Source organism: Vespa crabro, chromosome 2, assembly GCF_910589235.1.
Source record: "Vespa crabro chromosome 2, iyVesCrab1.2, whole genome shotgun sequence".
Lineage (NCBI taxonomy): Eukaryota > Metazoa > Arthropoda > Insecta > Hymenoptera > Vespidae > Vespa > Vespa crabro.
Window position 1 is genome coordinate 18,088,499 of NC_060956.1, and position 23,594 is coordinate 18,112,092.

Here is a 23,594-nt window from a genome sequence, read left to right on the forward strand (position 1 = left end):
AGGTCAGTGTCCTTTCGGCTCAACTCGTATCGATCTCCTCCCGTCTATTTAAAATGAACTGCTATATATATATATATAGCGTTTTATATATAAATATATAGGTATATATATATACATATATATATATATATATATACCTAAAATTTTGAGAACGTGTCTTTCGTATCCAAGATCATGGCCAATGTTTTTGTTGGCCAATGACGATGCTGAGTCTGTTTTGGTCTACGTGCTTTGCTTTAGCGTATATGTGGCGGCGTCATTTCGTAGAAAACTGAAAACGTGACGACGGTCAGGCGATCAATAACCATATCTGTCCTAATCATTTCCTAAGATATCACTCGAGTATTAATTCTTATTTAAGAAATTTTTAATGAGAAGACACAAACATCATTCGAAAATCTGTTGCACCATATAAATTCCTTCTTTTCTTTTCTTTTTTTCCTGATTTTATTTTTCGCAAACTGCTTATATATTAAAATTTTAGTGTGTGTGTGTGTGTGTGTGTGTGAAATATATAAAAATTATATTTATTAAATAATAATAATGAAATTTATATATATATTAAATAATGTATCAAAAATTTATATAACTAATATATACAAGTTATTTTTACGCAATACAATGTATTATAATTTGAATAGAAATAATTATATATATATATATATATATATTTATTTATTTATTAATGTATTCTAATAATATAATCTATTACATATATAAAATATAATAGAAGATAATTATTATCTTGAACTTTTTAAAAATATTCTAGTAAAAGATAATGATTTACGAAAGATGATTCTTTAAGCATCGTTTTTATCTCTTTGTACAATTTCTTTCGCGATTTTATCTATATACTTTTTATGTACGATTTTATTATCATCGGCTATCGATCTCATTTTTCTTAGGAAGCTGCAGGACGCTTACTAAAATACGTTTCAGTGTTTTGTGTGTGTGTTTGTGTGTGTGTAAGAACAAGAGTGACGTCAGAGATATATCATTAACAGCAAGCTTGACCGAATGTGTATCTTTCGACCGACCAAATGATGAGTCATCTTCAACAAACTTTTTTCCTTTTCTCTATTTTCTTTTCTCTCTTTCTTTCTTTTTTTTTCTTTTTTCATTTCTTCTTTTGTCCAAATACTTTGAATCCGTTAGAAAACCCATCGATTTTCAGGTCAGAAAAATTGTGAAGAATGTTCAGGTATTAACCGGAGGAAACCTTTCGAAAGAAACAGATTCTTTTCTTCATCCTTGGATTCTTAGTAATACTTGCAGTTTTTACAAAAATAGAAAAAGAAAAATATAGAAGAAAAAAGAAAGAAAGAAATTTTTCCCCGAAATGATTTCGATTGCACCAGAAATATAGAAAAGAAAAGATAAGAATAAATCCGTTATAGTAAATGTATATTGAATTTGATAGATCATATTAATATATGTTATGTATGTAGATTATGTTAATAGGATTATTTTACTAATTATTTTATCATTCATGTTATTTATTATTTACATAATCTCTAAAATTTTACATTTGCATTTAATACAGTTTAATATGTTATATTTACATATACAGAAAATGTACATTTTAATGTATTTTAAATATACATTTATTTACAGTGTCAGAGATTTCCAAACTTTTACGGACCGAAAATCATTTCGAAAACAGTAATTTTTTACGATCTACTTAGTTGCAATTTATATTTTAAAAAGAAAGATCGGATTGAATACAAAATATTAATTTACTACTTTTGACATTTGTTTTATTGCCTTTTTCATTGATATATAATTTTAATATTTAATTAATATAAATTTATAAATAAAATACCATTCGACGATTCCCAATATATAAAACTCTTTTATAATGAATATATACTAATATTTAACGCGACGCCCACACTTTTGAAATCTCCGATTTATGTGATAAAACAAAAGCAAAAAGTAATTAAAGTAACTTCTTTACGAATTAAATTGATTGTTTTGTTTGACGGACAAAAAAAACATCGATTAGAGAGAAGGGGAGAGAGAGAGAGAGAGACAATGTGTAATAATTAAATAGTATTTGAGGCGACAGACTGGCGAAAGAGGCCATTCAGTTGATTTCTATTTTTAAATACTGTGTGGACCTCTTGTCGACTCATTTAAATTCTTCCGTGTACTGTGATTTAAAATTGTGACTTACGCACTAAATGTCATTCTTTTTTTGTCTGCGACATTTTATTTCAATCATTTCACCACATGTTTAAAATTCACAGCATATTTAAAATTGTTTTGATTATGATAATCTTTTTTTTTTTATTTTTTTTATTTTCTTTTTATTTTTTTTTTTTATTATTTTTTTTTTTAAATCTCAAAAAGAATTTGAGATCTTCTCCATCATTTTATCATCATTCCCTTATACGCAAAAAAAATCTCAGGAGAGTCTTATCTATTTGACTTTCTAATAATACGCCTGGTTATGAACCTAGAACGAATATAACTTGTAACTTCTATTCAACTTCGAAGTGCAATATAATCGTAAGTTTCCGGTTCATTTTATAATTATTGCGAAACTATAGGTTTAAATCACACAGATAATTTGCAATAACAGTTTTCTTTTTTCAGTATATCACAAATGAGAGAGCCTTGCCAAGGAATATATATAATTATTGTTTTTTATATATGTGATTAACTTAAAATACTTGATCACGCGATGTTATCCTTTCGATACTTTCCGGAAAAAGAATAAATTTCCATGAAAAGAAAAGAATTTTTCAGTTCCTTTTAAGAAAGTTGGATAAGTTCCATGACCGCAAATTCTTTCTTTATCGATCTCTCTCTCTCTCACTCTCTCTTATAATAATTTTTCTTATATAATAATTTGGTGAAAGTTTTCGCTGTAAGGAATTTTAATTTTTTCATTTGCGAAGATTTTTCAATTAACTGAGAGAAATAACTTCCTATCGTATATAAGAAAAATGTGATTTAATTTAAATTTTAGAAACGATGAAAGAGAATTAGAAAATTATAGGAATGAAAAATAAATTATTATAACCGATTATAATTTATTTGTTATTTATTGTGTGAAATAACATTGTAATCGGATTATTATCATATGCACGTATCATATCGGTCAGATAATTTTGGCATGGATAAATTGGTATAAAAGTTTTCAAGGACCATGGAGGCATTGGACATATCGAAAGAGGATGTATGTATAAATATATATATGTATATATATATATACGACAATATGCATCGTAACAACACTTGTGTAGAATCAACACGTGTGACCTTGGCTTGGTAAACAGCATGGGTGATAGCTGCTACTTTTTCGATTCAACGTCCGGCCTTTAGCTGATCGAAAATATTTTTTAGTTTTAAATGGATATAAATATTAATGGTAATACCATTTAAAATATGATACGTTAACACTGAATCCACTTTATATATTATTGGATTAGAAAAGTAAAACTTATGGAGCTTGTACTTCTTTTTCTATTGAAAAGTGTTTATGTACGAGAATATATGCATTTATAAGATTTATAATTGATTACGAATGAATTTATATTACTATAATTTACCGGAGTATATTTTAGTTGAGAACGCTCATAAATGTGTTATTTATTATTTATTAACGTTATATAAGAATACAATATATAACATTTTATAGGATAGTATGGTAATATATTATCCTAGTATAATTGGATAATATATTAACATTATATATGTTTTGATATCGTAATATATTTCATGGTTGGCCAATTTTACTTAGCTTTTTTAAAGTTACTATTGCTAAAACATTTGCAATAATCTCCTTTTCGAGGATTCATAATCGGTTGCATAAGTTTCATCAATCGACGTAACTCCTTCATATCGATCTTTATCAGATCTTCAGTAATTACATAATCACAGTTTTCAATTTTATCCAAATCGAATGTACTTTCAGATTTGTCGGATATCATTCCTTTTTGGGTGCTCTTTTTTATCGAAACGTTAGAGGAATTAGGGAAACTTTCGATGTTATAATAATCGTCACTTTGCGTGAACATTTTGTATAACTAGAAAAGCTCTTCGTGCTTGCACGAATTATACCATAAATTTTCGTGGAATAGATCAAAGAGATGCCGGAATGTAAATGAAACGTCAAAAAAAGAAACAAAAAAAGGTTAAGAAAAAAGAAAATCGTCCTTTTTTTCTTCAATTTTTTTTTTCTTTTCATTTACTTGAAAATTAGAAATAAAAAAACGAACAAACGTGCGATGAGATGATTATATATTTAATAGAAACAGGATGATCGTATCTTCAAGCTCTATTTGTAAGCAGACTAGATTCTTGTGGGAAATAAAAGCAATTTTCCCATTCATGCATTTTTCATATATAGGGTGTCTGGATTGGATCATTATCTACAGGATAGACCAAAAAATTCTAGATGATTTAAAAAATCGATTATTTTTTACTAAAACTTTTAGGCTAATTTTCTTTTTTATATTTTATGGAACGAAAAATCTGAAGAAAAAAAATCGAAAAAGAACAATCTATTTTTTAAATTACCTGGAAAATTTTGGCTCAGCTAGGAACTTTCGGGCCAACTTATATTTTGAAAAATAATGAGAATTAATAAAAACGATTTTAAATAATGAAAATTGCTATAATTGTGAATCCTCTTCAAATGCATTTGGGATCAATTCGATTTTTACTTCAGATTTTTTTTGAGCGGTCATTAACCCAACAAGGACTTCTACAGTGTATGTTTTCTAATCCTTCACCGATCAAGATATATATATATATATATATATATATATATATATATATATATATACATATGTATGTGTGTGTATGCGTATGTGTATGTGTATGTGCATGTGTATGTACGATACTAAAAGAACGTAGTGTTGATAAGCGTTCTTTGAGCATTTGTATGCATGTAACGAACATTATATGAAGGTAATAGATATATTTCGTTTCGTTACATTCAGTGCTTCTTACTTCATTTCTATTTCTTAGAAAGAAGACAATTAATCGATTACGTACATATTCTTTTTGATTGATTGATTATTGTTAGTTTTTTATTGCTTTTTTTTTTCTTTTCTTTATATAGATTCTCGATGAGCATATACATATACAAAAAATACAAATTATTTTCAATGAACGTATAGTAGTTTCAAATTATTTTCTAATCTAAGTGAAATTTTTAAAAAATTCTTAACAAAGATTTAAAGAAAATTATAATATATAACATTTCTTCAAATTTATTTGTGTGTATGTCTATTTAAATTTTAATATATGTGCATTTTGTAAAAATAATATTAAAAAATATTAACATATTATGTAATATATATTGCATAGGTACATATATGTATATGTATTCAATTTAAATAAAAATTTTTTTTTAATATTCTCTAAAATCCATTACTATTTGAAAAAAAAAAAAAAAAAAAAAAAAAAAAAAAAAAAAAAGTTGCTTGAGTTGAAAAAATCAAAAAGTTCGTCTCATCGTGTTAGCTGTTAGTCATATCGAGAGTTATACGCTTTTAAATAGAAACGCTTTTAATTACGCGTCATACTTGTATGTAGTGTAAACATATTTACGTAATTATGTGATAATTAGAAAAGATGGTGACACGAACTGATTAATATCGACCACACATACATACATACATACATACATATAGGTTTTTCTCTTTTTAACGACAATCGAAAGCATTTTATGGTCTATCGAATATTATGAAAATGAAGAAAAAGTGAAATATATCGCAACTAAATGTGTGTGTGTGTGTAAATACATACATCACTTCTTATTAGTAAACCGAACTCTCAAGTATATGAAATTATTCATTTTCACGTAATAATAATGTTTGCGTTTTCATATAATCGAGAATGAGATTGAAGAATCAAACTACGCTTATAAAGAGGTTTCATGGACATTTAAATTATAATAAGTACAGAACGAGGAATGAACAACGAGAACTTCGTGAGAATATTGTAAGCTGAGATAAAGGTCTCCTATTACATTGTGTACGTGATATCGACGATAGATTATGATAGCAACAGATTGCATGATCATATATGTTTGTATCATTCTTATTCAAATAAATACAAAAATGTACATGTATATGTATAAATATATGTAATATATATCCTAAAATAATATTTTGGGTTGGCCGATAAGTAATGTCAATATTTTTGACTGTTGAACTTCTCTTAATGGCAATTCAACAATTTTCAAGATTATTTTTCAACACTATTTTTAGTTTTATAATCCAATTTTCATACATATTACACATTTTTGTTAATACAAAGATGATTCTCGAATTGAAAACGCTTTATAAACATTAGATTCATTTATTGTTGTTCATACAATAATCGATAAAACAAATTCCTTTGTACGTCAGTGTATAGACTCAATATAGACATAAATATGACGCAACGATCGTCTTGATTACTTACGTTATTTAAACTGAGGGGCCTTGACCGTGATCTCGCTTTGTCATCAATTTCTCTATCGTTCGATAACGTTTTGACCTATAATTTAATCACGTTATTATCTTTAATTACTATAACTTTTCGATTTTCATGAAATCTGATTTAATCCACGTGGTCCGCGTTTGTTCGTTCGTTCGTTCGTTCGATCGTTCGTTCGTTCTTATGAGAAACTTTAATCTATCGTAGTCTAGATAAGAGTAACAAATGCTGATATTAAATTTAAAACGCTATCCTAAAAGATTTGCTAAATTTCAATGAAATAAATTCTAAAATCCACGCATTGTTTAAATTGAAATTTAATTCGTAAAAAAGATCATAAAAGATTTTTATCGGAAAAAAATCGATATCTTTTTATCATAATTGTAAACAATTTTTATTAAAAAATTTACAGAATCATGGGTGGAAGTGAATCCGATATCTGCTGAAAGGCGAACACCCTTGCCATTCAGTAGTGGTGGCGAAGAATATCTAAGACTTTTGAGGGAAGCACAGAGAGATTCAACGCAATCGTCCGCCAGGCATTCTTTAGCATCCTCACGTCGAGATACTCCTAGAGACAGGTAAAAATTGTTCTCTTTTCAATAGCTTCTGTCCCACAAATAATTCTGAATACACAGCAGATGGAAATCGTTCTGAATAAACAGCAGATGGAATCGTTCTGAATGCACAGTAGATGGAAATCGTTCTGAATATACAGCAGATGGAAATCGTTCTTTGTGTGTGCGCGTGCGGGTGGATGTTTATTTATTTATTTGTTTGTTTGTTTGTTTGTTTGTTTGTTTGTTTGTTGTGATTACACAAATATATTGAAGCATATATCTATGATAAAAAAAGAGCACTGTCAAGAAAAGTTAAAATGTTATCTTTAATATTGATTTTATTGCTTACAAACTCGTGATTCCAAAAAAACGATTAATCATAGTTTTCTTCTTTTTTTATTATTTTTTCTTTTTTTTTTATTTTCTATTTTTTATAAATGAGACCATTATTGGATTATTGACATAATCCGTAAAGATAGAAAATATTGTTGAGGTAAAGATGTTCAATAGTATAATCACCACAACGTTCTACATAACAGTGTCTTTTATGGGTAGAGAAAAAACAGCTTCTATTTTCTCTCAACACTTTTCGTTCTTCTCATGACGGCGGGGGAGGGGAAGAAAGAAATAAGCCGTCTTTATGACTCACGAACGAAGAAGAAAGAATCTTTTTTTGGAGCGAGCGTTTCTTTGTGCGCTACTTGGATTCGTTCTAAAAGAAATTTTTTTTGTGAAAGAAACGAATTAATGACCGTCTTTTACCTTTTTAAAAAAGAAAGAAAGAGAGGGGAGAAAAAGTGATGACTGTCGTTTCTTAAAATTTAATTTTAGTACGACTTTGATATTGGAAACCAAACGAACTTTGCTAATACTAAAGTAAAGCTAAAAATTCCGATTTATGTAAATAATTGAAACAAATGATATAATCAAAAAATGTATAATATCCATAGATTATAAGAGAAATTTATTTTTTTCTATTTTAGCCCGAAGAGTCCACCTAACAGCCCGAATACGGAACTTTCTACTGAAGATGAGCTCAAAGGGGTCTACATAAATTACAGCTGCAACAAGGTCAGTTTAGAAAATCGATTGTAATAACCCGTGTTGTGTGAGGTGTGTCGCATAAATCTCAGAATGAAGCGAAGTACCTACCTACGCGCGCGCACACACGAACATATGGTTAACTTTTGTGGTCGATCACCGAAGTCTTTAGAAAAACCACAAGCCTGATCCATTCGATCCAAACGGAAATAGGACTCTAGTCGTTGTAAAAGATCTCGCAAAAGATCAAAATCATTCAAACATTTCATTTGAAAGTAATCATCGAAATCATTCTGTTTATTCTTCCGGATTGTTAACATTACTTCGTATGCAATCGACAAACTAACAGAGAGGTTATATATATATATATATATATATATATATATATATATATATATATATATATATACACATACTATGCAACTGGTTTTATCGAACGAGCTTTACCTTCTTTACAAGGTCCTCGGATCAGTGACTCTATCAACTCTGCGACTGTGTGTATACACCTCTACCGTCAATAGGTGCGGTAATTTACCGAATACGGCTTTGGAATTGCTTTGAAAAAAAAAGTTATATGTATATCGAGCAGATGTTTTTTTATTTAACTATATGTATAGTCAAGATTTTTTTTTACATTCCATTAATTTTATATAAATTATGCGAAAGCATTTAACAAAATTTATTTAAAATATTAAATGTAATATAAACACAAAATGTGTATTCGATTAATTAATGATGATTATTAAATTATTCAACATTTACAATATAATAAGAAAAAAAGAATGTGAAATATATACTTAATTATAATACATCTCTTCGTAGCTCAGAATACTTAACAAAAATATCGACCAATTTCAATGAAAATTCTTTCAATGAATTCTCTTTCTTAAGTACTTTCGTACTATTGAAATTGAAATGTTGCGTTGTACGATAATAATATATACAAGTATGTAAACTTACTTATTATTGTATATAATATTGAAATGTAATCAAAATAGTTTATTAGTTTACTTTACAAAATCACTAATTGTTTCTCTTATGATATTATTACTAGAGTTCTCTCTCACGGTTTCAATTTTCTCGTACGTTCATCGAGAAGGAATTTCGTGATAAGATTTACCAAGATGGTATCGTTTACTTTAATTGGTTTACATCTACCGTTCTCGCATCTTTCTCGTTACTTATATGTACAACCTAGTGACAAGAAGTAGGACAAGAAGATCGTATGATCATTGTAATCGAATTAACGTCGCTGTCATTTTCCAATTCATTTCAACGATTCATTCTGATCTTCGCTTTTAGTAAGAGACCATTCTGGTTTACCAGGGTCATGTGTCCATTTATACTTTCCCGATACGTTATTATGTATTATAAAAGATTCTGACACTGATTCTTGTATCATAATAATTTATAATTTTAATATTATACAAACATGTTCTTGTAGATCTACATATAGAAAGAATATTGTATTCGATTCAATTCTTATCGAATATTTTTCGCATTATTATTTTACGTAGAAAAAAAAAAACAAAGTTCTCAAAGATAAATAATAATTACCTATTCATAAGACATATTTCTCGGAAAAAAACTACATATACCTGTATCTCAAATCATGTCCATGTGAAATGTTTGTCTCTTCTGTCACATGCGTACATATGTATGTATTGATTACTCGTAGTGTTGATAATAAGAAGGCTTAAGTAGTCCAGCGAGTTTATCTTTTTCGGGGAGAAAAATATAATAAGGCGAAAATAGTAACAAAGAAACATTTATCTTCAAAGTGAGTAATAATGATAATGAGGTGAAACTTCTTGATTTCGTAGAATTTTTCTTTCTTTCTTTTTTTTCCGTTTTTATTTCCCCCTCTTTCTTTTTTTCTTCATAAGTCATTGATACCAAAATATTATTCGTTATAATCTTTTCGTGAAGATAAAAACTTTATCATAAATATTTCTTAGTTTCTTTTTTTTTGCTCCCTTACTAAGAAAAAGAAAATTGTAAGAAGATTAAAACTTTTATAGTTCCCATAGTTTTTTTTTCTTCCCAAGAAACTACGAAATGATCATCTAAATTTTTAGGTATTTAAAAAGAAAATTAAAATTTATATAGTTCTTTCAAGTTTTTCTTTTCAATTGAGTTTCTTTTTGTGGAAAAAAAAACTACGAAATATTTGCACCAAAATTTGTAAATATTAAAAAAGAAAAAAAAAACGCTTAAAATCAAATTTTGCTATAAACGGAATATCGACAAACTATTCCCTTTCTGATCTTCCCCTACATGTAAAACTAGACTTGGGGCGCAAAAGGTGATGTGAAAGTTACTATAATCTCTACCTCTACTATGGTTCGCAACAGCGTTGCCAAGCTAGATAGAAGCATTTGCTCAAACAAGCTGTCCTTTTAATAATCCTTTCGCAGCTGCCGTTAGCTACGTGTTTGCCCATTCATTTAATAAACAACTGTCATAGACATGTTTCAATAATCACCATTGATTTAATCAAACTAAGATCTTTTTATACTAATCGTTTCTTTTTGAAACTCTCTCCAAATAATTTACAGAGTTATCTCTATTAATGAAAATGTTCAAATTAATTTCATTGGTTTAAACACTAATTATTCTTTTTCGAATTGTCTCTTATAATTTTTTAGAGTTGTTTATTAGTTAAAATATTGTTCAAATTGATTTCATCATATCTAGTCCAAGGATAACAAAGATTGAAAGCTTTCTAATTCTTGAAATGAATAGTAGATATTTCTAAAGTTTGATATTATGTTACTTTTTATATACTTTTTCTATACTATTCCCATATTATATGTCTTACTTTATCCTTTCTACTACATAGAAAAATGTATACCTCGTTACACGCATCGCTAATCCTTGGGAATTGTATTTCTTATATTATATATATATAGGTTCAAACTTTACGTAGCTAACACTGCATTACCTGTAATTGAATGCTAACATTCGTTTTTTACTAATAAGAGAGAGAGAGAGAGAGAGAGAGAGACGTTTAAAGAGTCTAATGTAAGACGTATTACCATCAAGGACATTGTCATACACAATTTTTATCGTTACTATTTCAATTTTTGCTCTTGATACTACATAAATAATTAATAAAAATTTGTAGGCAGAAAATTGCAAAATGAATAATATGATTGAATATATTTTGTAAACAAAATTAAGACGTTTGAACGTTTATTTTCAAACTTTTAAGAAAGAATTGAAATATATTTGAAATGCATATTTATCCGAATGAAAATTAAATTATTTACTTTTAAAAACATCAAATAATTTTCTATAAAAACATGATGTAAAAGAAAGAAAAACATAATTTCGTAAGACAGTGATCTCGGATTTACTTTGAAATTAATATGCATGTATTACAGTACACATAAAAAGAAAATAAAAGAAAAATTAAAAGGCATATCATATGATCTTTAAAAGAAATCTCGACGATTCTCGTTTCTATCTACTCTTCCTCTCATTCGATGCAACAAACCGGTTGAACTGCTTGCACCACTGTTTAAATCGTACCAAAGCCGCGTTACGACTTTTGTAAATGTGTGCAAGTGCACGCGAATAAATACACTTCGAATGTGTGCTAATACGCTAAAATGCTACTGTTTTATTTCGAAGAGGAAGATGAAGTAATAATTACTCCATAAAAGAGAATGCAAACTTTAAATAAAGTATTCGCATCCCGGAAAGGATGCTTTATTTATTTATTTATTTTTTTTTTAATTATTATTATTATTAATTAATATAATAATATTTAAAACAACAACACATAATATAGATCCAAGTCAATAATTACTTATAATTTATTTTCTTTTGGTTATCACACATTAAAAGATAAATATTGTCCATTTAATATGGAAACTTATTAGTTTCAAATGATCCATATAGATTGTCGTGATTATTTTGCGTAAATGGAAATTGTCTGAGGTATAATTACACATCGGAGAATCTCTCCCTCGCGTTTTGCGTGTTTATTTGCATGTATATATGTAAGTCATAAAAGACTTAATCTATCTATAAATCTATAAGCTAGGAATAAAATAGCAACGTAAAAGCATGAAGTATAAGATACGGACGTTCGTACGTATAGTAAGTGCAACCTACAATTGTTTGATTAAAATAATCTTTTATAAGAAGATTATCAGACTAAGGAAAAAAAACAGCAAGCAAAAAACAAAAAAAATAGAGATGTACAGATTGTGTAACCCGCGCATAAGTGTGTGTGTACATGCATTGTATCTTTCAGTATATATAGTGTTGAACTTTGCGTCTCTCTTCGTACATACGTGCTCGATCTCACGTGAGCCACGGTTACCTGTAATCTGCAATTCGTATCTTCATTTTTATTACTTGGTTAATAATAATTCGAAAAATTGTATTATTTCAATTAATTAGAAAAATAATTTTACTTAAAGATAATTTATAGAAATCGTAAAAAAAAGTTATAAAGATGAAAAAAAAAAGTAAAATAGTAAGATAATAACAAAATGTAAAATAATTTTTTTTTTAAGAATATGATATACACCCACGTAATTGCATGTATACATGGGTGTATTAAAAATATTTGATTTTGGCGCGCTCTGGGGAAGAGAAGAAAAATATTCCCACTAGAGGGAAGAACGATACGTTCATTGTTCCATTGTCATTGAAGTACAATATAGAGAAGTTCTATTGCGATTATGTATAGATTGCGCGTCGCACTGCGTCTCAAGAGAATTTAGTCAATGAAAAGAAAGATGAGCGACGATGCAGTTTCTGTCACTGTTCGATGAGTGGGTTCCTCGCATCTGCTAACTTTGTCGTTGCTACATGTTATAAAAAACAACAAGAGAGAGAGAAAGAGAGAGAGAGAGAGAGATTCTATAATGTTGACGTTTAGTATCTCTCGACCAATCAGAGAACATAACACGGTCACGCCATGCGCAGTAATGGTGACTCCGTTCTTAAAGTGAGGGCACGCAACGTTTCTAACATTGTCGCGCATCGTACCAACAAATCGATTTTTCTCCATATAGTATTGCATACATATATGTATACGTTCATATATATATATATATGTATATATATATATATATATATAAGGATCAATTTTTAGTCATATCGACGATTTATCATCGTTTGGAACAAAAGAATGTCACATATAAAAGATACGTACGAATATAAATATATTCGTTCATTTTGAAAATAATATATTTATTAACATGGACAGTCACATGTTCTTTTTTACCATAGATTGTCGACGAACGAATCTCAAACGTCACTGTCCTTTTCTTTTATATCAGCTGTAATTACTATTATTACTGTATAGGTCACGTGGACGGAACAGCGCATTATTCTTTTTATGCTGTATTTACGTATATATATATATATATATATATATATATAAATTACATAGAAATTACAATACATATTATTTGTATTTATGTCGTAATTACAATGATATACGAAAATGTGCGTCATTAGCTATGCATAACGAGAATCAACAAATATATTTCTTTATTTTTTCTTGGTCATATATATGTTTTATCTTCAAAGTACAAAAGTAGAGAAAAAAGGGTAGGAAAGAACTCGACAATATAGCAAAAAAATGACCGTTTTTTAACCTAAAAATTTTACCTTTCATCTAATTTAATCTTAATGTTGATTAAGAATATAGTAATAATAAATTAATTGATTTAATTTACTTAAGAATTAAGTTTATTTGTGTATTTTAATATAGCACGTAATATAAATCATAAAATTGATATTAAAAAAAATTTCGAAATGTTTCCAGCGATATTACACTATTTTTCTGTTTGTTCATTCACACAATAAGAAAATATATGTATGTATGTACATATACATTATCTCGACGTAACGATTTCCATTATTCAAAGCTTGTATATTTAAACGATGAATAGTAAAACCGCACATTTGCTTGCAAACTATATGAACCTTTACTAAAGCTGTTTGAAAACTTCGCCACTTTTTTCACTTTAAAAATGAAATTGATACATTAGAAAAAAAAAACAAACTACATATTCTTCAAATTTCATTTTTGATTAATCTTCTTCAATTCTTCATAAATTTTCTTCATAATTGTTTCTTTTTTATCATCAAATTTATATAAATCTTTAATCATTTTTTCTTTTCTTTTGTTTTCTTTTTTTTTTCCTTTACCGAAAAATTAATTAAAGTATTAATTTGCTGTTTAATGTTATCGAAGTAAAGAACATTTATGAGATAATATTTATTGTTGAGAGATTTAAAACATATATGTCGTCAAGATTATTATACTTAAACTTGACGTTTTCTTTAAAAAAATAAAAAAATTTCATAATTATATCAAAAATATTGTTTTATTGCTGCGTCATATAAATAATGAAAAAGATGTCAATTTTGTTTTAGTAGATTTCTCTTTGACATTAACTTCTACGCGTTTATCTAAAATCGGCTATGCGTTGACTATTTTAAGAATTTGTTTAGTCGTATTTATTAAACTTGGCAAAGTTTTCGACATGCTTAGATTTTTATTTACTTCTCTGGATATCTAAAGAATATCAAGACAAGTAAACCGGCAATAAATCATTCGTACAAATTTTATATTTTTCAATGGAGATTAGAATAATTTTTTTTGTGTCACACATGTTCCAAAAATGGGACCTTTGATAACATAAAGATGATGTTTACGCGAGCATAGAAACGACATTGAATTGCAATATAAAGGACGTATTAAGCAATGGGTCAATTACATGGTTGCCCGAACGTCAGAGGTTATCCTTAAATAGAAATAATTAAATTTCTTTTTGAACATAGAGAAATCATTAAAACTGTCCATTTTTAGAAATTTTTGTTTCGACTTTTTTTGTTTTACAAATGGTTTAAAACCGAAAAAAAATAAGATGTAGGTCATATTGTTTGTTTCGTCTTATTTGCTTAATCTTTTTACAGTTTTACTTAATATTTTTGTTTCTATATTTATTCATATATATAAAGGTCTCAACATCCTGTTATATCTTGGTTAAATAAACTTATCACTCTAACACACAGAAATAGTATGTTTATAGGTCGCTATTAATATAGACGTAATAATATATCCTGCCTGATAATATTTTTTTGAAAGTAACGATTTCGTTTTTTTATTTCCTCTTGTAAAAATTTGCTATTAAAATAAAATCTTTTTTTTCTACCCATTGCTCATCACATACACGTTTTAAATATGAATGATTATAATTTTTTGCTTCTTTGTAGGAAGGCGAACTATTAGACAAAAGTATGGATTGGATTTACGAGTGGAGCTCACGCCCTGATCAGGCACCACCGAAGTAAGATAAATATTATATCGTCTTTATAAAAACATTACAATTGATAAATAGAGCCTCAAAAAAAATATTATTTATAGACCAAAAGTTGTTAAGTAATTTTAAAAATTGTTTCTTTTTTAGAATCTTTTATGTTTAAAATTAGATTTATAGTTTTACAATCTGAAAAAAAGTTAATCTGGAAGTCTCTAAAAAGAATAATTAATTTTTAAATCACTTAGGAACTTTTGGTCCTCATCTTGTAGTTTTAATATATAGTATCTATGATATAAGACTAAGTATCTATGATAATTAGTCTTTTCATAATATCTATTGCTAACGCTTTGTTCTTTATTTTTCAGGGACTGGAAATTTAAGCATCCTCTTGGTATAAATAAGAAAAAAACTTACAGCATTCGTACTGCAAAAGTTGGTAAAAATGGATTGTTTTCTAAAGAAGTACTTTATACTTTAATCCTCACGAATGTTTTGTCCTTATTAATTGGAACTGGTCTTGGGTAAATAATATTTATATATCTTTATAATTATTCATTTTTTCTTCTATTTTTATTGGAGATTAATAGATGTTTTTAACATTTTCATTAGGGTTTGGCTTACCAGGCGAGGTCTTCTGTTGTCCCGCGTTGCCATTGAGTGAAGATAACAAAGTGATCTTAATTAGGATTGTCGCATTCTAGATTTGCAAGAAAAGGGGAGGGGAATATAAACTGATAATTGGAAAGCATGAAAGACTGAAAAGCAGATTGGGAGGCGATAAAGCCTAAAAAAAGATACAGAAAAAAGCGCATAAATTTTTGAAGGTCAATGTTAGCACCTTCTTCTCTAAATCCTGCTCCTCTTCGATAATACGATACTTCTTGAGTAATTTGTATCACTTAATTAATGCGCGTCGTATGTTTAAGGAAAACATAAAAAAAAAAAAAGTAAAATAAATTAATAGAAAAAAGAATAGAGAAAAGAAGAGGAAAAGAAAAAGATTATACTATATAACGAAAATATTAAAAAAAATAAAAAAATAAAAAAAAATAAAAAAAAATAAAAAAAAAATGAAAAAATATATATATAAGAAAAAACAAAAAGAAAATAAAAAATTATTTACAGTAGTCTAGATTTGTGCGGGAAAAAAATGTGTCCATTTTATACCATTTCTAATGCGTTTCTATTTGCGATAGTCCATAGACATAGCTTGAATAATATTTATCAGTAACTGATTATTGCCTGTTAGATTGGAAGAAACGAGCTGGAATGAAAGAGCAGTGTCAGTAACGAATGAAAGAGAACGAGAGTAAGACTTAGATTGATTGTGTTTTAAGTATAGAAGTGCACAGATAAGGAAATAAAATGCGAGAATTCTCATCATACTATAAACAATTACGACTTCATTCCCTTCATTTTGGAATAATCTTGACACATTATATTTATTATTCGAACTGCACGATGATTTATATAATAAAAAAGAACAAAAACAAAAAAAAAGTAAAAGGAAAACTAAACGGATACACACAATGTTATACACAGAAAAAATTATTCACAAAGGAGACTTTGATGGTCGAACGAAGACACAAAATTTATACTTTTTTTTTTAATGCTATTATCATATCATGTTTAATATACAGAGTTTACATAAAGTTCAGTAATATTTTAAATGATAATTAGAATAACAACATGGTAATGGTAATTACCATTTAAAGTGTTGCCGGACTTTAGTAATAATATAAATATATATATATATATATATATATATATATATATCAGTAAAACGGCAGTAATCGATCGTGAAATAATTTTCACAAAGAAAATATATTGATTTTCACTTTTGGTAGTGAAAAAACGTCTGTACGGAAAATCTCACGGCAGCCGGAAGAAGGGACCAGATATAGATTTTTTTTACTGCCAATTATTTAAAAAAACTTTGTTTTAAATTATATTGATTATATAGGGTAAAGTTTTGTCCGTTGTATACCGTTCGAATATAATTATAATTCATTTATTCTAAAAATGCACATATAAAATAATCCTAAAAAAGCAATATATAATAATTTTGATCTCTTAATAATTTTTGTTATATGTACTCTGTTTATACATATAGCTTACATACTCATTCTATTTGATTACGACTTAAAAGATATGGCAAATTATTCGGTAATATTAGAAAATTATATATATGAACGCACGTTGTGTATATCTAATGATTTTTAATATTTAATATTTTTTTCTTATGGAAAATATATTACAGTAGACAACACAATATTGATAACGATATAAATACATCAACTAATATATACAGTTGAAAACCCTCGTCCGGCCACCGTATTAAATTTCTTTTGATTTAATCTATAAAAAAAATATAATCTTGCAATTGATAAAAAATAAAATTTTTTAAATTACTGTATATCACATATACTTATATATATTTGTGATATATTTGTAATAGCATTAATAAAAAAGACAAGCGCAAGAAAGGTAATGCAGACAATATAGTAGATTATTACCAAATTGTACAATTGTGTGAAGGGTTTCAAGAATTTTATAAATTTATGAAAATATATAAAGCACATTTTTCACGAGTATACGTGGCACGACTTGAGAATTACATAATATATGCTAGGCAAATAAAAAGTAAATATAATTGAGTGCCTAGCTATATCCATTATTTTTAAACAAAATGATGGTCAATGCATATTTTTCCTTGTACGGGTAAGTGTAAGATGAAAACAAAAATTGCACATACATACGAGTGTTTGTAATTCTGAATGATTCAATAACGCGCGCGTGTGATATTTCTCTTATAGTAATATTAAACTGAACTTTGTAACATTTGTAAAAAACAAAAAACAAAACAAAAGAAAGAGCTGGACTTCTATTCATATGGAAAAAAAACAGTATATTGATATACAAATAATTAAACAATTCGATTTAAGTTATGCATATTTAAAAATGGCATAAATGTCCCTTTAATATTTTTTGTATTTAACTATCAGTATGGATTTATGATAATAGAAAACTTCGATAAATTATCTTAGCAAATAATAAACAATGAGAATTAAACTATGATGAGCCGATGCAAAAGTTGATATATAAGTTCTTAAAAAATAATAATAATTAAAAGTAATAATATGATGGAGATATGTCGTAATTGTTAAATTGTATTTGCATTGGATTTGTTTTCATTGAAAGTACTTTCTTTTACTATTTTCGTATATAAGTTATCTTATTTAATTCATAATAATGTTTTTCAATAATTATTAATATGTATTTTTACTGAATGATTACTTTGTATTTTTCTGAATGTAAGCAAACATAATAACAGTAGTAATAATAATGATTATTATAATAATTTTGTTTTATATCAACTTTCACAAAATCAAAAAATCTATCAAATTTCGACTCTTGTACTGACGGTCATAATACTTTGTAGTATGGGTATCCTGTTTATTAAGAATTATTTTCTCTCATATAGAAAGACGTATAGGCTGGCCCAAATATGGCTCTACAAAATATATTAAATTAATTTTACTGAAATGCATTTTCGTATTTTAATAAAATACGACAGCTTCATATATATTTAGAACATAAAATTTTAAATATATCTTGGTTTGATATTTTTTGAAATAGTCACTGACATTGAAGTAATGATTTTTGGATACAAATATCATAATAGTACCTTGATTCTTGAATTTAACCTTTTACTTTATTAGAAAACACTAAACATTTTTGAATAAAATTTTAGGATAAAAATTATAGGGTCCACTGCATGATGTAAGTAAATCGCGAAAATTACCAATTACTCTATTAATCATTGCACAAATTCTAAATATGTCAGGATTTTTAACTTCTTTTCCTAAATAATGAATCTATACAATATATAACTATTTAAACAGTTATTTCTAGTTCCCATTGTAATTATTCTTTTATCTTTCAATGTTTTTATACTAGTATTTCAATAGATCGACAAGCAACAATATTATTACTTTTTAATTTAAGTTTTTTATTTATTTCTAACATACTTTTTTGATTGAATTGATGATTTGAATGAATTGTTTCAATAATATAATACTTTAATTCCTATAATTACTCTGTAGATGTAACATCCAAAGAAAATTGGTTGAAATCTTTATATTTTAAATATGTTAGAAAAAAATAATGTAGTGATGACCAATAGTTCTCTACATCAGGCATTTTTGTAATAACCAATTTTTAATATAATTCCTGTAAATGCAAATATTGATAATGATCACCCCTTTTTTCCAGATAGAACAAATTTTTACAAATTTTTCTTTGTAATTTTTACCTTGACATATTTATTCATTCTTTTACAATATGTCCAAGTAATTGATCTGTGTCTGTAAAAATTTGTGTATATTTTTGGATCCTGTTGAGAAATTTATTTTTTGAAAATTTATATCTTCTGTTACAATTTAATATTAGACAGTAGTTTCTTTTACGTCAGTTATATATATATTCTTCGATTATAGTTTTCTTTTATAAACTATATTACTACCATTATCAGAACTACTATTAAAATTACTATTATTATTATAAACTTTATATTATCCCAAATAAAATTCATCATTATTACTTTAAAGATTCTCAAATTCATTATCAACTTTTCTATGTGCCATTTCAAAATAATTATTTGCAAAATGTTAGAACAAAAATATGTATTAATAATGAAAATTCAATTATAGAACGATGTAATACAAGAATTAAAACTTCTTAATATAAGGTCATTTCTGTTGTTCCCTGGTAAAGGATATGTATTGGTTAAAATTATTTTTATTTACAAAGGCTAACGTATGATCAATTATTACCTGAAAATCCTAATCCTATCGATTAAGGATCTGAGATTCATATTTTGTTCAGAAAAATATGTACAGTACAATACAGATAAGTTGCTTATGCCAGGAATATATCAACATCTGACCGTAAAGGTAAAAATGTTTTGCTAGAATTATCTTAGATTTCAATAAAAAAAATTCTTTTTTTTTTTAAATAAGTCCATTGTTTCAAATTATTAAAAATAATAATATATGGATATTAAAGTAATTAAAAAATATTGTAAGTACTAATAAAACATTTTGTAAATTCATATTCTTTAATTCAATTTGCGTACATTTTACCAACGTTTATTATGTGCAATGTTTGCATGAACTTTCACAGGATGAATTCATTTTATTTGAGAAAAATTCATTTTTTATTATATGAAATGTTATATTTATCATTCCTCGGTAACTAGAAAATATAAATATAAAAGGAAGAGAAAAGAAAAAAGTAGAATATAACAAGATACATTAGCATGTAGTATAATTAACGATAAAAGTGCTGAATTGAGGTTAGTAAAACAAAAAGTATCGTGTAGTGTCATGTGTATGGAAATAAATAACTTTAATTTTTAAATAAGTATAATACTAACAAATAACTTAATAATATTATAAATCATATAAATATATATGTATGACTTATAATAAGAAACAATATTCGAATATACATTTATATTTATAGTTATGTATTGGTGGAAAAATGCTTTAAAACTGCCTTTTCTATACAATTATGAAAACGGATAAAGAATTCTAACTGTAATGAAAAAATTTTTATAAAATTCTGATGCATTTAAAAATTACACAATTTTAAAAGAAATAAAAATGTCAGAAGTAATCGTATTAAGTGATTCCAACGAATCTGATGCATCGATAATTAATCAAATTAATCCAGAAATAGGAAATTCTCAACAGGATTCTTCATCTGATGATTTTGATTTTCCTGAAGTTCAGTTTGATTATATTACTAATAAAAATAATATTACTAATACGAACAAACCATGTCAAAGACAATACACCATAAATGATAATTCTAAATCATTGAATGTTATTTCAAATGTTGAAACTAATAATGAAATGTTTACAAGTACGCTTTCTAGAAAGAGATCTTTTACGCATGATATGTCTGATTCTTTTGAATCTGATCGATATGAAGAAAATATTTGCACGAATCAACAATTGTTTAAAGAACCAATAAAAAAGAGTAAATATAAATTGAAAGAAGAACGTCGTAAAAGACAAGAGAACTTAATAAAAGAAAAAGCATTAAAAGCAATAACAAATAAAAAATTAAAAAATATTAAACCAGGTGAATGTATAAAATTTATGAAAGTTATTTTGGATAAACGTATAGAAGAATATAACTTTTATCCAGAAATTCTAGTAACATTAAATGATACAAATGTATCATATAATTTTATCTCACATTTAATTCCTAAGAGTATAACTTGGGAGAGAAGTATAGAAAAAGATAGCGTAAATGAAAATAATAAAATACACACGAAAACTATTAAACAAACTGAGAAACATATAATTGTTATTTGGAATTGGAATGAGGTAGTAGAAAAATTAACGGACGATAGTTTTTGTACAAGTATTTCTTATATAAGGACTTTATTGCCAGATTATAATATGACCTTAGTTATTTTTGGTATACAAGGATATTTTCTATATTATAAGAAAAAGAATAAATTAAAAAACAATAAGGGTTCAGGAAGTAAGTCATGTAATAAGATTGAAGACTTTAAAGTATATAGGGAATCTCCAGAAATTTCAAAACAACAACTAGAAATGTGTCTTGCTGAAATTCAAATAATTAATAAGTGTAATAATAGACTTATTGAAAATGCATCAGACTTAGCATTAATGATTTATCAATATACTAAAGCTATTGCAGAAATACCATATAAATTAGAAAAGAAACAACATTTTGACAAAGAATATAATTGGTACATAGCAGGAGATAATAGAGACACAGTACGGGTAGATAAAGATGGAAATGGATTGAAAAGATTATGGCAACAACAACTTTGTCAATTTAATTTGAGTAGCCTGGAAATTGCAGAAGCTATTTGTTCTGTATATAAAAGTCCAGCGCAGTTAGTTGAGGTATGATTCTTTTATTACAATATATAATGGATATATATATTAACTATATTTGTAATATTCAATATTGTATTTTAGGCTTATATGAATTGTACATCTACAGATGGTAGCAAATTATTAAAAGATCTTCCTGTAAGTAATAAAAAATTCTGATTGAAATTAAAAAATATAAAATATTTTAAGTCATAATATAGATCATGATGAAAATAATTATATATACAATATAATAATATTTATTATATTTGTAGATTAGAAGAGCAGTAAGACCTCTTTCAACAACCAGACGAGTTGGTCCTGAATTAAGTAAAAAAGTTCATATCATGTTTACTTCTGAAAATGGTGATATTTTGCTTGGTAATGATTATTAAAGATATATTTTTTATCTGCATTATCATTTACTATGAAGAAGTTATAGTGAAATATGATGAATGTTTATTACATTATAAGATTTTTAATTTGTGTATCCATGCAATACATTGTACAAATTTTCAATATATGACTACACAAAACATTTTTATAAATTTATAATGTGTATATATTTATTAATAAATTTTATAACACTTACTTTATTTTACACAAAATAATTTATTTAATATTATTATATTTTAATAAAACCAAGTCATAAAACACACACCTAAATTTTATTAAATATACTACATATAAAAAAAACGATGAAAATATATAATTATAATGAACAGATCTTCAACTTAAATTATTTCATATTGAATATAAGAAACAAAAAAACATAAGAATGTAGAGATATATAAGAACACATAATAATTTGTATGACATTGATTCAATTTTCAGTATAAATGTGTACAATATGTTAAGTTGTATACAAATACAATAATATATTGTATAAACGTTACAGGAAACAACTTTGCATAACCATAATTATAATAAGACTAGATAAAATAATGGTTCATAGTAACTTTGAGATAATATATAAGTGCGTTGAAAAACTTTATAAGTCAAGAACTATACATAAATGTTGTATGAAATAAAATAACACATAAATGATGATAAAAAATTATTTTTATAAGTTAATAAATAATTGTGAAAGATATTTATTATGGAATTTCTAAGAAAATAGTTTTGTGTTTTTTAAATATCACCAGTGGAAATAGTATAATTACTTTACGGTGAAGCCTATTAGTTTGTACATTTTATAATCTACATTGTAAATAATCTTAAGATCAAAAATATTCTTTGAGAAGAAAATAATTCTACTTTGTATACAAGAACACAATAAAAATTGATATTCAAACAAATAATATATATTTAAACTTTGATATATCAGTCAATATATAAAT

At 26.3% G+C, this 23,594-nt stretch overlaps 2 protein-coding genes across 3 annotated transcripts in view; both read left to right on the plus strand.

Annotated features, from left to right (window-relative positions):
- LOC124421998 (BCL2/adenovirus E1B 19 kDa protein-interacting protein 3) overlaps positions 1 to 16,726 on the plus strand; it is a 19,199-nt gene extending 2,473 nt beyond the window's left edge. Inside the window, exons 2-6 of the mRNA XM_046957845.1 lie at positions 6,851 to 7,019; positions 7,982 to 8,069; positions 15,288 to 15,361; positions 15,700 to 15,855; positions 15,944 to 16,726. Coding sequence (XP_046813801.1) covers positions 6,851 to 7,019; positions 7,982 to 8,069; positions 15,288 to 15,361; positions 15,700 to 15,855; positions 15,944 to 15,995 — 539 coding nt within the window. The 3' untranslated portion in view covers positions 15,996 to 16,726. The remainder of the gene's footprint in view (positions 1 to 6,850; positions 7,020 to 7,981; positions 8,070 to 15,287; positions 15,362 to 15,699; positions 15,856 to 15,943) is intronic.
- A 139-nt stretch (positions 16,727 to 16,865) lies between these two features.
- Positions 16,866 to 22,847, plus strand: LOC124421996 (crossover junction endonuclease EME1). Of its 2 annotated transcripts, none has more exons than XM_046957842.1 (4): positions 16,866 to 20,690; positions 20,861 to 22,284; positions 22,360 to 22,413; positions 22,530 to 22,847. In XM_046957842.1, the coding sequence occupies exons 2-4, from the start codon at positions 21,001 to 21,003 to the stop codon at positions 22,647 to 22,649; spliced, it is 1,458 nt and encodes a 485-aa protein (XP_046813798.1). In that variant the 5' UTR covers positions 16,866 to 20,690; positions 20,861 to 21,000; the 3' UTR covers positions 22,650 to 22,847. The 2 variants fall into 2 exon arrangements, with proteins under 2 accessions (XP_046813798.1, XP_046813799.1); XM_046957843.1 differs by having other exon boundaries at positions 16,866 to 20,289.
- The last annotated feature ends 747 nt before the right edge of the window (positions 22,848 to 23,594 follow it).